Source organism: Wyeomyia smithii, chromosome 3 (genome assembly GCF_029784165.1).
Source record: "Wyeomyia smithii strain HCP4-BCI-WySm-NY-G18 chromosome 3, ASM2978416v1, whole genome shotgun sequence".
NCBI classification, from domain to species: Eukaryota; Metazoa; Arthropoda; class Insecta; order Diptera; family Culicidae; genus Wyeomyia; species Wyeomyia smithii.
The window spans coordinates 215,000,316-215,015,858 of NC_073696.1; the positions used below are offsets into that span (position 1 = coordinate 215,000,316).

Here is a 15,543-nt window from a genome sequence, read left to right on the forward strand (position 1 = left end):
TGTATATTCGTGGATATTTTTGGGAGAAAGCAATATTTTTTCAAACAATGCCCGACCTTTGTTTTAGAAACAGGAGCAGAATCGAATGAAAAACATGTTGTGTAAACCTTTTTTTTTCATTTATGTTTAGTTATTAGACAAGATGAATGGAGCAGATACTAGCATTAAAGTGAAATGTATATGTAGTAACTAGACAGGGAGGTAAACCTCACGTTTTATGAGATTAATGTCGAATAATTTCTTTATTCATTGCCACGAATACTTCAAATTTCATGACCTTTCACTTTAAATGTAACTTTTATGGTCTATTATGTACATATTTTGAGCAATTTGCATAAGTTGAAACCTCATTTTTTAATCTTTTCTATGATATTCGAGGTTTGAGGAACCAACTGATTTTTTGCAAATTCTGAAACGGGTCTTCGAGGCATCGTTTTCAACCTGGGAACCTGGGATTAACTTGGGAGCGATCAAAACCCTTCATAACTCAAAATCATTCAGATTACAATTTTAGCTCGCAGTCATCAATACCAAAGAGGTTATTTGTCTTAGAAGGAAAAGGTTGACGATTTAGGCTAAACATAGTTTATAACTTTGCCAGAGATATCCCGGTACACATAGACGTAGTATATTCGGAATAATTATTCTTATAATGAATCTTCGAGAAACCATCTAACGTGAACAGTTTTTAAGGTATGTTTTTTATAATTCAAACATGTCGCGTTAAGCCATCAAGATATAAAATTTTCATTGGTCTAGTTTTTGAATTCCAGTGTGAACTGAGGTTCAAATGATGTTTTATTGGTTTAGATTGAAAAATGGCTATTTTATTCGGGGTTTTTTGACTCGGAAATATTCCCAATGGTCCTAATAAAGCTCAAATCTTCTAGAAAGGTCGTCAATGGACATATGTTGTCTGCAAAACAATACCTACTATGATTTATGTTCGTTTTGGAAGGGTTGTTTAAGTATATTTGTATGAGAAATCCACCCTAAAACTTTAAAAGGGCTTAACTCAAAAATTAGTCCAACGATGATTTTCAAATTTGGCCCAGAAGTGCAGGACAGTTATACAAACCAACTGGCATAAACAGTTTTGATGGCGTATTTTATGTTATAATAACGGTATTCGGAACACCGTGGTACCCTAATGAAAGATATCTGAACAAATCAGGGGTAGAAGATAAAACCGTTTCAAAATTTTGGGAATTCTCAAATCTAGGAATGGAACAAAAAACGAATAGAGCTAGTTTTATTTTAGTTTTTGAGGTTTTATGTCAAATAATTTTTAATTTCTAAAATGTTCGAATTTTTTTCTATTTTTTCTCACCACTACTTTTTTTGCTCGCTTTGATCCAAAACCTGACCATTAGGCTTAATTTTTATTTTTCTTGTTAAGTCATACTTATTTTCAATTTTCAGATCTTCGATTTGATTTTTCATTCCTTATACTGATTCTTCGTTTAGCCTAGGATTCTGGCACATCATCCGGAACATGAGGAAACTTGGCTTTCTGCTTCCTTATTGTACGTGACTTTACATTTGTACGTTGTTTGAACCCCTGTTTGTACCCTATTTAAATTACTCAAGAATCGGTACCAGTTTTATGCATATGGTTGAAAACATCTGATTAGCAGTCTCCATCCAGTCTGCAAAAGGTCGAACTAGCTTACCGTTAAGCAGGTATTAGACAAAGCAAATATTTGCTTTTTTTTAATAAAGATTTAATTTTGTGCAAATAAAAATCGTACCAAAAATAGCAAATATTTGCTTTCTCTAATACCTGCTTTAGAGAGATCTTCGAAAAATTTTTTGTATGGTAGTCGTCTTCCGGAGGGTCTTTTATTTTATAGAAGTGAATGCCCATTTCGGGGTTACTTTCCAAAACCGATCGAGCGATAAAATTCATAGTGTACTCTACTCCATTTGATTCCTCAAAAGGTCACTGGCTTGTAGGTCCACGTGTCGTCCTCTTGGGAAGAGTTTTATCGCGAATCCAGGTTTGTTAGAGAGCTCTTTTTTTATTTTAAAACAGGCAACTCATAATGAACTTCTCTTCGAATGGTGCGAAACGTGTAATTTGATTTTTGGCCTAAGGTGCGTATTTTTCAGCTGGTGCATCTGTCTCGTGTATCCTTGAAAGCTCTGCTCCGTCCGTGATGATGAATTCACCGATGAAATTGTAGGAATTGTTGAAACGGCTAAAACGTTAACGTTAATCCTCCGCGCGAAAATATTGTGAACATAAAAATAACAAAACAAAAATAATATAAAACATTGCGGGAAGATCTGATACCCGAGGGAACAAACGCCAGCGTTTCTCAACATCGGGATTTTTGGGATAAGCATGTACATGCTTATGCCCAAATTTTAGGCTTGATAAACTGAAACAGCACATGATTTAACTCCACACGATTGCATTCGCGTTTTTTGGTAACCGTAGAACGTTAGAAATTCGAAAAAAGAACAATTTGTCTAAAATCCGTAACGTGAACTATGCCGAGTGTAAACTATTGTTGTGACGTCACAACTTTTAACTCGCCACCTCTGATCGCTTATCGAGAACTTATCTGCCACTCCTTTGTAATAAACACTATAAAAAATCGAACCGTCACTGCCAAGTGGATTCCACTTACTTCTGTGCTAAAAGATGAAACATTTCGTATGTACGTATACACTTTCGTTCCAGTTCAGAGCACAAATTCAAGTGTCTCACACTTCGGTTTGCCATGTCATGCATACCAAAATCAACAATTATACACTCACATTTCAATGCTTACACACGTCAAATGCCAACGTTAAAATAACGTGGATTCGAATAAAATTCAATATGGGTCGACAAAATAGAATGATTAGGCTCGTTTATTGACATTCATATGTAAAGAGCATTAGGGATTAGCGTGCTTTTTTTTCAGTGTACCTTATTGGTCTTCACTCTCTAGAGCCCTAGAGCTAAAGTTTGGACGACTTGAAAAGTTCCAATCGAACTGTCAAAACTCGTTCCAATCGAACATAAGAATGTTTGACATGTCAAGTTTGTCTTAGTAGATGGGAAGTATTGTGATTTAGCAATAGCAAAATGCGAAAAAAGAGATGAAACTCGAATATATCAAAAAATAACAGGAGGGTTGTGTGCAAAGCCACGACCGCAAGGTTGAAGTAGAATACTTTTACAAGAAAGATAACCCGGCTGCTTGCGTGTCAGTCATTTTTTCTAGTAAATAAACGTTGACTAATCAGATCAATCGAATTTTGCGCTTCAACAAGGATTGTCCATTTTCAATAATATAGTAAGTTGCTTGTTATGGTTGCTAGAATTCGCTGCAACTAGTGCGCTATTCATTGCTACGCCACAGCTGTGGTCGCTTTCCGCCATCGCTGGTATCCACTGCACTGCTAGTGCTGCTGCTAAGGGAGGACGACTGCTGTTGTCGCTGTCTAGAACTATTAAGATCGGTTTCGACTGAAACAGGCTCTTATATAGGGATGAAAAACTTATCGATAGTTATCGATAGGAGCAAGAAATCATCGATAACTATCGATAGCCAAATCAGTCGATATTTCATTCATTCATTCATTTATTTGTTTTCTGGTAGTGTAAGGTGAAACCTTTTAAATTACTACCTCCGTGTTGTCAAAGTTTTATACATGTCAATGACTTAACTAATCTACTATTTTTACTTTACTTTAACATTAATTTACTATTATATTTGTGCAGAGTTCCAAAATTCGTGCCCCTTTTGAAACTTGCTTCCGAATTCGAGCGTTTAATTGTAGAAGGCATCATATTCCAATTTATCACACCTCTGACGAACAATGTGTTTGCGTAGTTTGTCGTACTGTTTCGTAGAATTATGTAGTTTTGCAAACGACGGCTTTGATTTGGGATTAATTTTTGAAAAAGCGCTGACGGGGATTGCGTTTTGGAAAGTCCATAAAAACACACAGGATCGGTATGCGTATAAGTTTTGTAGCGAACATCCGATTAAATTGTGCTGGAGATGACTTTATTATATATTATTATATATTATATTTTCCATCCTTACTCTTATACTGACAAAGAGCACATTTCAAATTGCTATGTCTATGTTTCTGTCGACTGTGCTTGGGAACAATCATGTTAACGACCAATCAGATCAATATAATTTTGCGCTTCAACAAGGATCGTCCATTTTCAATAATGTAGCAAGTTACTTGTCATGGTTGGGGCTTGACAATTTTTAAATTTTGAGATGAAATTTTTTCGGATGTCGTGCTCATGACTGAAGAAAAAAATAATTCGGTACGTTTTAAGACACGGAGATGTAGAAAAATTTATAACTTTTACAAATTTAAAAATGTGAATCAACTCATTAGAAAATATTAACTCTTCAATCAAGATTTTATTTCATCCTGAAATGGACAATTTGTTGTTCATTTTAGTACCGGATAAGATGCCGATCACATCTTTGCGTTTTCACTGACAGTGCGAATAAAGTATTCCTTGTAATAAAATAAACAGTGAAATGCTGATATAACACTCAAAACTAGACGGCTCACGTGTTGCCATAATGAGTCAACTTTTCATTGAATGCATTTACTAGTGACCACTATCGCACAGAGACTGCATTTCACTAAAGTGCCTCACTGCATCAGCCGCTATCGATGCTGAGATCCGCTGCAACTAGTTCACTATCCATAGCCATGCCACAGTTGTGGCCGTTATACGCTGCCATTGGTATCCACTGTCCCTGCATCAGCTGGCCCAGCTGCTATCTTTGCTGGAATCCGCTGCAACTAGTGCGCTATCCATTGCTACGCCACAGCTGTGGCCGCTTTTCGTCATCGCTAGTATCCACTGCACTGCTAGTGCTGCTACTACGGGAGGACGACTGCTTTGGTCGCTGTCTAGAACTATTATGAGCGGCTTCGGCTGAAACAGGCTTTTATATAGGCCAAATAGCATGTTTTCAATTGCAAGGTATATGATTCTGTCGACCGTGCTTGGGAAGCAATCATATAACGACCAATCAGAGGTCGAATTTTTCGTTTTGACAAGGCTTGACTGTTTTCAATAGTACAATAGTGTGAATAATGAAATTACAATTATCTTCTTTTGGGAAGAATCTTAGAAGATTTTCCAATCTATTGCTTCAAGAACGAAGGAAATCCATCGAATACTAACCAATTTATTAGCATTTGAAATTGGACATTTTTTCATTTTTTTCGGTTTTAGATTTTCATTTCACATCCCTATGTAGCCGAACTTCCTGAGAGAAGTATTCTACTTCAACAAAACATTGAATTCCAAAAATTTTTACGATGTTTTTTTCAAATGGTTACAAAAATCATAACGCTATAGACCTCCTTTTTATTGTCTCTGATCTTTTGCTTCTGATTAATTTTCAATTTTGTTTTTCCTCACTGTTGACAACTGGATGAGATTCTGAGTTGGACACATGGAATTTTGAACGGAGCGTAATCAATCGACATATTATCCGGTGTCTCACTGAGCCACAAACTTACTAACTAACTTATTTACTAACTTCTCCATTCTCCAACGCGAAGCATAAATCACCGTGAATAAAGTTTATTCGGATTGATATTTTCAAAACGCCAAACTTACGCTACAAAGACGTGTCGTTTCTGTTATTAAAATATCCTCCGGTAATTCACAAAACTCAAGCCATTTTCGCGCGATGATTTTTATTGGTGGTGAATCGAAAATAGCTTATGTTTTCAAAACTTCGTGATATTCGATTTGAAAAAAATAGAAAACAGCACTTCATTTTTTCACTACTATACTGCCGGTAACCGCAAGTCAGTCCCATCTGTAATTTTGTCAGTTTTGAGTTAGCATCGTATTTTGGCCTAGCTTTGAGTATATTTTCAGATGTACCGATAAAAAATAGTGGTTTGTTCAACGAAAGTGGAAATCAATACCAAGTCGAATTGTCACATTAGGCAAAGTAACCGCAAGTCAGTCCCAGAAGAAAAATAACCGAAAGTCAGTCCAGATTTACAAAAAAAAACATGCATAATAAAACAGTAAAATGAATGGGGAGTAAAAAAGAGTTCGATACGACCGTTTAGATGAAAATAAGTTATCTAGTAATAATTATCAATTATTGGGATTATTTTTTAGTTTGAATTGGTGATGAATTTATGTGGAGCAATTTTCTGCTAATACGAATTCAAGTCAATTTTTTTTTCTTGGTTCGCTTCTTCGTGGATCTATCCGCAAAATCTTGAGTATCGAAAAAACTTTCATCAGAATCCAGGGAATCGTTCCAAGAAATCTCCAAAGGTGATTTTTCAAAACAGTTTTAAGCAATATCAATCATATTTTCGATTGATACTAAGTAGCCGAAAAAAGTTTACACGAACCTTTCTTTTTCTTAATAAGATGCCACCCTATTAAAAATGATTTCAGATTTTTTGTTAAAGAAAATTCAATTCATAAAATGTTTAATTCATGTTTTTTATTGATAGGAAAAAAGTTGAGGTTTTCGAAGTTTCTAAATAGATTTATCTTGTTCTGGCAAACCGTTCCAATATGGTTTGGACTCGTTGTTGACGAGCGGTATGACGACCTTGAGCAATGCTGCTTTTCTCTCTCGACTGATTCCTTTGGGTTCCAGTTGACGTTTCAGCGTATCTTCTAAAACGAATCCTCCTGCCTGTATCTGCTTCATCTGCTTCTTCGAAAATAGATTGCATCGTTTCATAGGTTTACTTTCATCAAAAACATTACTATAACAAAGGTCAAAGTGTCTCTTCTTAATAACAATATACTTCATATCTTCGATGTACGGCCTAGGTTTACATCTGTTTATCAGGTATTTTGTGGTGTTCATAGTAGTAGAGAAAAAGTCTTCAAAGTCCATATTTATCACCTCCATATTCTGCTTGGCTTTTCCAACTATCGTTGAAAACTCTGCGAATGTTTGAGCAGGTTTGCTGTTGCGCATGCCCTTTTCTATAGCTGCATGTGCACTATCCGCAGCCATAAAAGTATTGCCTGTTTCGAAAAACTTCAACGATATTTTACGAACCTGCACAATATCGGAATTTATCAGGAGAATCAAATGCTGGAACATGTTCCAGTTTTTATTCTGCGCACTGCAGTTGTCCATCCAAAATACAATTTCCTGATAGTCCTTGAGTCGCTCAATGACTTTTTGAAAGCAGCTTGTAATATCAGTTGCATTTCGTCCAGCTGTAAACTCATCCCAAAGGCACGTAAAAACAGGTAGCTTTTTCGTATATTCTCCTGCTGGTGCAAAAGTCTCATTGTAAGCCAGTAGTCGCTGAGAGAATATGATGCTTTTGAAGCCGTCTAGCCGCGGTAGTTGAATCACCCGAAATCAGCATTCACTGTAATAATTAAATATTGCCTAATAAACCGATATTTTTTAACTCACTTTTTGCATATCGACAGCCAGCACAGCATGACCGGATTTGAAATTGTTTCCATCTCGTCGATAAGCATCCCTGGACAAAGCTGCCAAACGCAAATGCTTAGCATATATTTCACACATTGCTCACGATTCAGGGTTCTCAGACGATTCGTCAGTTACGGTATGACCAGCTTGCTTCTGGTGAAGGGTCGAAGATGTGCACTGCTCGCACTGTTCATGACCAAGCGTCACTAACGAAATGTTCATTTGTTTCAAGACGCGGCAGTAAAAAAGATAACTGATCTCAGGGACGTCGTCAATTTTGAGATAATGTTCATACATAGCTTTTTGCGATAAATCCGATGGGAGATAGAGCCTGTTTGGCGCATGCTCACGGCGATAATGCGATATGGTCGGGTTGAAAGAATTAATGTGCGTCTTCACCGAATCCCTCTTTGCGGTTTCCCGAACGTGTTTTCCGCGGTTGGAATTCCTCGGATTCCCAGCAGTGTATCCATCAACGCATCGGTAAACCAAATTTCTAAATAAGAATTTTTACAAAATGAGTTGTAGAATTCTCAAAGGTTTAATTTAGTTGTGCATGTTCGTTATAGATGTTATCGCGGAGTGAGTTTATTTTCTAAATTTAAAATTGTTTTTTCTTGGAAAAGTTCGCGGATGGTTGTGCGAGGCTGTGATCAAGATTGGCCAGCTGGTTCCTGCTTTGAAATCATCACATTGTTTGGTGATTTTCGGTTATTTTACACCTAAAGAATTGTAAAACATATATACAGGTGTTCTATTGAAATGTGCTGAGTGCGAAAAGTGTGAAGTTCCACAAAAAAAGTGAATTTAATTGTGAAAATTGAATATTATTGCGTTGCTTTTTAGATTCACCAAAGTGTTTATTTTTTCTTATTTTTTTTCTATCGCTGTCTTGGCGACGGTTTGAAAGTGTGGAGTGTGTGGTGTTATTACATACAATAAGGAGAGTGTTCTTCGAGCAGCTACTCCACATAGTTTTATAGTGATTGAATGCTCATTAGGGATTTATTCATTGGCATAGTGCAAATTATATTTGGCTTGTATCTAATTAAACTTGAAGTGAAAATTTGCCAATAAGATCAAAACCATGCATCGCCGTTTACAGTGTTTATGTGCTATCTCTTTTCAACGAATGAAATGTTGTATGGATTAAACGAGTGTGTGAAGGCATACATGCATGTTGCCACTGTACTTCCGTTTAAAGAAAAGTCCAAAAACGATGAAAACAACTGGAAAATGAAGAGATGAAAGCTAAGTACAGCACTCGTGCGCTAATTGCACGAAAGTTGCAGTGCAACTAGCGAATGGGCTTTTTAATTGCATGAACTCAAAACTGTCAAAAATTTTTAGGGGGTGCGCTAATGTTTAGTTTTCGTGTATCCGTTTACGAACCAATTTCGAACCAGTCCGATTTTTCCATGCATTGCAACTTAGTTGGAGTGTAACGAACATTACTGTATTTCAGAGAATCCCACGTTTTCAGAAGCTGTTCAGTGTGTGGACAGCTTAATGCGGCATTTCAGTGAGGATTCGACACAAGTGATCAAATTGAAATTAATTAGATCGACTATAATTGAAAACAAATTGGGCAAACGTGCAATGTGATTATGTATATTTGTTATTTAGTACATACAACCGGAATCTAAAATAACAAAATTAAAAATATTGAATTTATTTTCAGGTAATTAAATATTTCGCGCATGCAGTATCCCCTCGCAAAACTTGACAGAGAGACGTTAGCTTCAAAAACCACGTGTAGTTTGACGCAAAACTGCTTTTTAAATGCACTTTCGTGCAACTAACGGACGTGCAATTAAAACGCAGTGCAACTAAATCCATGCAATTAGCGAACGAGTGCTGTATACGTTTTGTCTTGTCTGTATTGTAAAGTGATATTTTGATGCTTGTTTCTAGTTTTACTTTATGTGAGAAAACAGATACAGAGAGATTTTGATTTCATCGTTGAAATTGTGTGCGCGGTATTTTTTTCCGCTGGGTTTCAGTAACAAGTTTTATTTTTGTCCACAAAGTATTAGTGTGGTTTGTGGAGTTTGGAGTATGTGTTTCTCAGGAATCATATGCTTTGATTTTTTTATTGTTCTAGCTTTTGACCAGTTGTTTTCCATAATTTGTTTTATTTATGACTAGTTCGGCACTTTGTCAATAAATTTAAAAATATATTCAGGCTTATATGTATATTTGCTTTTATTAAATTGTTGAGGCTTTGGATGCATGGAACATTGCCAATTTTCATATTTATTAGGCGTATTAGGCGTACATTGTTAAGAGATAATCGACGTAAACGCCGAGTTCCTGCGCGTATGTGTTGGCCGGGGGGATTAAAGTGGTTGTTCGTAACGCTTCGGTGTAAACGCGTATTCAGCCCGGGCGAGTTTTACTGATATATGGACTTCCGGCGTGTGGTGATTTCGCGAAGTGAACCCAGATATTTCATCATATCTTTCTCATCTTCATCAACGTTAAGTCGGAGACTGCTCGCGCGTTGCATCTAAATTATTACATCGGAAATCGAAGTAGATTTCGTTCAGTCGATAAATATCATTTCAACCCCCGCGTCGGTAGCTTCCATGAGGTCGTATTATCTACAGATGGATCAACAACGCGCAATAGTTTTAGGTATAAAGAGCATCACCTTACGAGGAGATATACGGTAATTTTAAGTTGTCTCGGTTTAGTCAAAAATCCTGTATCCTCGCATACGTTTATTGTTGCGGTGTTACATTGTCAAACTAAAAAAGTTCGAGTCACATTATGAATATCGTGGCGGATGTAATAAACTTGTAGACGCGGCACTTGTTCTGAAGAACCCGACATTAGCGCATCGTTTACCAAAACGAACCCTGCTGTATACCTTCCCCTTTATCCAACATCCCAGTGATTTCTCGTGGAAGTGCAGAGGTTTTCTCGGCTTCCAATGAAGCGAGTATCACGTCAACATATTCCTATACAAACTCCTTCTTTGACCTGCATTCGGATGCGGCCGGCGCTGGTATTGCCTAATATAAAGATTTAGGTCACCTGTTTTTACACATTGAGGATGCATGTTGGTCCCAAACATCATCTGTTGGTTCTTTGTGTAATTACAGCTGATCTGGCAATAACGGAGTAGCAACCGCGGGCGGTCAATCATGCTCATGCTCATGCTTAATGAGTTGTAGAATTCTCAAAATTGCTTGAGATACTTACCCGCAATTCTGATTGAAGCCGATCGTGTTCATATAGAACTTTCGGCATACCTCCAAAGGTTCGATTTTATCGGCCATTAAGTGAAATCTGTATTTCTTCTGCTTCTTAGGTCGCTCTAAGAAGAATTGATTTTTGACAAGCCGAGTAAATGGAGCCAACTTTACGGTTTCTCGGAAAAACGCAGCCTGACCAGAAGCGTCCAAGTTCCAGAATCGATCGTGGATCTGAATCCTGTCGTCCTTCCCGATCTTGTTCATGCATTCTAGTCGACATCTGTTACAGTTAGTTGCCTTTATGGCATGTGACTTACGCCTTCTCTTCGCAGTGTCCTCTTTTTGGATTTGTTTCTTGGTTCGCTTCTTCGTGGATCTATCCGGAAACCCTTCAATGTTGAAAAAACTTCCATCGGAATCAAAAGAATTATGCCAAAGTATATCCGAAGGTGATGCTCGAGCTTCAAACCGATTTTGATCATCTTGACATTTTTGAAGTGCTTCAGTTTTTTCATCGGAATCCTCACCGGATGAACTTTCGGTTCCGTACATCCTCAGAATTTCCAACGCCGACATTTTTTTAACTGTTCCCATGGACATACACTTTCGAACTGCGAAGGGTTGACTGCTTTTCACAGCAACGAATAACAACACGCGCTATAGCATCGCCATGGTAATGTGACTGACTTGCGGTTACTTTTCTCTTCGGCCTAGAATGTAACGGCAAGTCAGTCACACTCAAGGCTTTTATCATGAAATCAATGTCTTTAGTAGTTTATGAAAACCAATTTGTGCAGGCTAGTATGCAAACTATATTATAGCATGAATGTCGCCAAAATAATTTACTTTAAATAAGTGATAACTGAGCGTGAATAAAATACCTTTCGAAGCTGTTTTCTCAATTGCATAATTTTACAGATGGGACTGACTTGCGGTTAGCGGCAGTATATGTAGCAAAACAAACTGAAACAAAAAACTATGAAACTGAAAATACGAGTAGTCATGTAATATCTTTTTTTTTGCAATGATGCTAGTTCTTTGAAATTTTAGAATGGCTGCCAGATCGACGGAAATTCAGTCGGCCAAACTTTAACTCTAGGCCTTTACACTCTTCTGACTATAGACACAGACAGACAGACCTCCAAGCAAGAAGGACATTGATCGAATATTCCGTGTAAATTTTTAAAGAGCATTGCGTTATAAATCACTTGTACTCTAGCTCCGCATGGTCACCTTATTGTTATAATAAAAAAAAAAATTTCTGGTGTGTGAGGCAGGTTTCACTGGTAGCGCTATCTGGTTACGAATTGCTAGTACTGAAATCTTCAGACAAGTTTGGAGCTCTTCTTAGACGGTAAAGACAAGACTGAGAATATTTCTACCTACTTTTGTGTAGTTCCGAAATTGCCTGTGCGTGCTGTGTTCAGGAAGCAGGGATACCAAATGTGCAGATTTGTCTGCAAAACGCAGATTTTTGGAGTCCGTGTGCAGATTTCTAGTGATTTGCAGATATTTGCAGTTTTTCCACGATTTCTGCAGATTTTTGTCAGAGTCTCGTTATATTTGCGCAGATTTTCTTAAAATGTGTGCAGATTTTTACAGACTTTTGCCCGCGTGAGCGAGATTTTTTCGGATCACGGGTAGATTTTTTTCAGATTTCGAGCACATTTTTCCTGTTTTTCGAGCAGTTGTAGACATTTTTCAAAACATTGGCATCTCTGTCAGGAAGTGAAACTCGCTGCGAAAGTAAAGTGTCAAAATATTGTTCACTTTCTGAATGTTGGTTCTCTTTTTTCCTCAGACTTTCTAGATTTTCCCGTTCGTGCTGATTTCAGTCGTGTTTAGCTGCAAAATTGCATAGAAAATTGTGTGAATTCAATCGTGGCTGTAATATGCTTCGAACGCTCTCGGTGAATAATGGCTCTCCGATCACGCGAGGACAGTTTTTCATCGTCATACCAACAGCAGAAGAAGCAACTCCGCTTCCGTGGTGATCTGGCTCAGCAGCACGGGTTCGCTGGTATGGAAGGCGCCGCCCTCGGAAACCGGGTGGAGGATATTTTTCTGGATGAGGGCTCCCGAAGAAATAGTTTCGGAAGTTCGAGAAACGGAGAAATCAGTAGCTCGTCCGGAGAAGGAAAAGGTGAGTGGATCGTATATTTCTACTTCCTTTTCATGCGCTTGCTTCGAGATGTTTTCATTTGGGAGATGGATTCTGCTGTTTTGTTTTGGTTTCGCCGCGGTGATTGCATCGTGGACATTTCTTTAAAATTCAGTTTTTCAACCAAATTTATGTTTCAGATCATCGTAGCAAAAGCAGTCTGTATGATTTTATCAAAATTGAACTGACTCGTGGTTATGTACTGGAGCACGATGAAGAACGATATTCCGCGAGACGGGAGAAAATCTACTCGTTCATGAAGATCCCTCGCGAGCTGGAGAGCTTCATGGCGTACGGAGTCCTGCAGTGTGCGGATTCGTTTCTGTACATGTACACGTTTCTTCCAATACGTTTCCTATTGGCATTATGGGCATTGATAAGCCGCCCAGTGGCACGCTGTTTGGGAATGCGAAGACCTAGTCAACGCCTGCTGGCTCCGGCGGAAATTTGTGATTTGCTAAAAGGAACTATATGGGTCATATGCAGTTGGGCTATGTTCTATGTTGACACGAATATGCTCTACCATTTGATTAAGAGTCAATCTATCATAAAGCTATACATTTTCTACAATATGCTAGAGGTTGGTGATCGGTTGCTGTCAGCCTTTGGGCAGGATACGATTGATGCTTTATTCTGGACAGCTACTGAACCGAAAGACAGCAAGAAGCAGCATCTAGGAACGATTCCACACTTTCTGTTCGCCATCATCTATGTTACTATTCATAGTGCCTTGGTAATGTTTCAAGCTACATCGCTAAATGTGGCGATCAACTCTAACAATAAAGGATTGCTCACGATCATGATGTCGAATAATTTCGTCGAGCTGAAAGGAAGTGTGTTCAAGAAATTCGACAAGAATAACCTCTTTCAGTTGAGCTGCAGTGATGTACGAGAACGATTTCACTTAACAATTCTTATGTTGATTGTTTTGATCCAAACAATGAAGGAATTCAGCTGGAAATCGGAACAGTTCTTTGTCATGATCCCGGATTGCATGTACGTGATGCTTACTGAATTGTTTGTTGATTGGATTAAGCATGCTTTTATAACGCGTTTTAACGAAATTCCTATCGACGTTTATCGGGAATACACAACGAGCTTGGCTTATGATATGACCCAAACCCGTCAGAAACACGCCTTTTCCGATCATTCGGATTTGGTGGCTAGAAGAATGGGCTTTATACCTTTTCCGCTAGGAGTTGTTTTAGTGAAGGCAATTTATCATGCTGTGTCATTTGAAAATGCCGCCTCAATACTGCTGTTTGTTATTGCTTACTTAGTTCTCCTCTCATGTCGTGTTATGAACACAGTTTGTACGCTAGGAAAAGCTTGTGATTTAATGCAAAAACATCAGGATGAAAAGAATTTGCAAAACAACTTGCAGCATAATAGTGCACCGACTACTTCTACTCCCATTCAACATTCTCGTAGTGGCAGTAAACTCACAAGTGATATCGCAACGTCGCCAATTCATCATCCGATTAATAGTAACCTGATTCGTTCACAAACCATCGAGTCAGTTCCACAGGTTAAAGTTATTCCCGAACATCAAGCCAAAGATAGCATTATACGGGAAACTTCAACACTGGGAGCCACTGCTTTATTCTCCAATAGTGACGTCGATTTGGATGACGTGAAACTGAATGACAAGGTTCTGAATAAAGCTACCGCGGCAGACGATCCGGCTCGCAAAGAAGAAGAAAATCTGGCTCGTAGTGTTCCTGATTTACAACAGCAGGACCCTTCTGCGGTGCCCGGTGTGTCGGGAGCCGCAGATTCTTCTCCTGGCGATGGTGAAAGTTTTTCCTCTTACCAAGGAATGCATCACCATCGAACGCACAAGCGATCCGAATCGGAACCGTCGATTCAGTTGGACGTGGAACGCAGTGGCACCTGATCGGCTTGTGGTCTGTTGTGAAGTATTTATTGTAGATTTAACAGCTGCGTGCAAGATTGATCACCGTGTGACGATGTGATACGCATACTTAACAAAACTTACTGTACGAGAGTGTGAAACTGACGGAGACATTCGTTCTCATTGGACTCCAGTATGTGCTTGAGGAATCATTGGTTTTTATTTGTTTCTGTTATTGAGACTGTGCGTCTGTACATAATAAAATCTAGACCAGCAAAATTATTCAAAAATAATGTTTTTCTGAAAAAAAAAAAAATTAATCCGGTACCAAGCATGGCAATGATTGATGACATTTTCCTAACTATTCTAAGTATTCTTTTATTCATTACTTAGCAGATTTTCAATATCAGCTCTTGTTACGGCGGCTTAAAAGTTACTGAGGTCTGATTGGTTGACCCTGAAAATCGATAGTCTATGTTACTATAGAATCTATAATTTTGAATTGGATTGTTAGATCATTCCGCCAATCGGGGACCGATTTACCCTTGCATAACTATTTTCTTCTGTCATGTGACACCTGTGCCAAATTTGGTCGAATTTTAATTCAATAATAGTCCAGCTTCAGCAACTTATCGTAACGTTTTTTGGACAAATTATACACTATCAAGTACTGAGGGTTAAAATAAAGCAATTGATCGAAGCGGATGAGCCGTTTTGTAGTGCTTCCCAGGATTAATTTGCTAAAAAATCTTAAAATCGTCAGACACGCAAGATTACCCCCCATAGAAATTTTTGAAATATCTAATAGCCAAACATCGGCAGAAATATGCAGAATAACGAAAAATGTCGTTTCACTTTTAATAGTAACCTTTTCTTAAAAAAGAGTTTGATGCAAATTATTTG

General features: G+C 38.1%; 1 protein-coding gene across 1 annotated transcript; it reads left to right on the top strand.

Moving 5' to 3' along the window:
- Positions 1-12,379: 12,379 nt before the first annotated feature.
- On the top strand, positions 12,380-14,922 carry LOC129727569 (protein TAPT1 homolog). Its single transcript, XM_055685512.1, has 2 exons — positions 12,380-12,767; positions 12,926-14,922. The coding sequence occupies exons 1-2, from the start codon at positions 12,542-12,544 to the stop codon at positions 14,680-14,682; spliced, it is 1,983 nt and encodes a 660-aa protein (XP_055541487.1). The 5' UTR covers positions 12,380-12,541; the 3' UTR covers positions 14,683-14,922.
- The last annotated feature ends 621 nt before the right edge of the window (positions 14,923-15,543 follow it).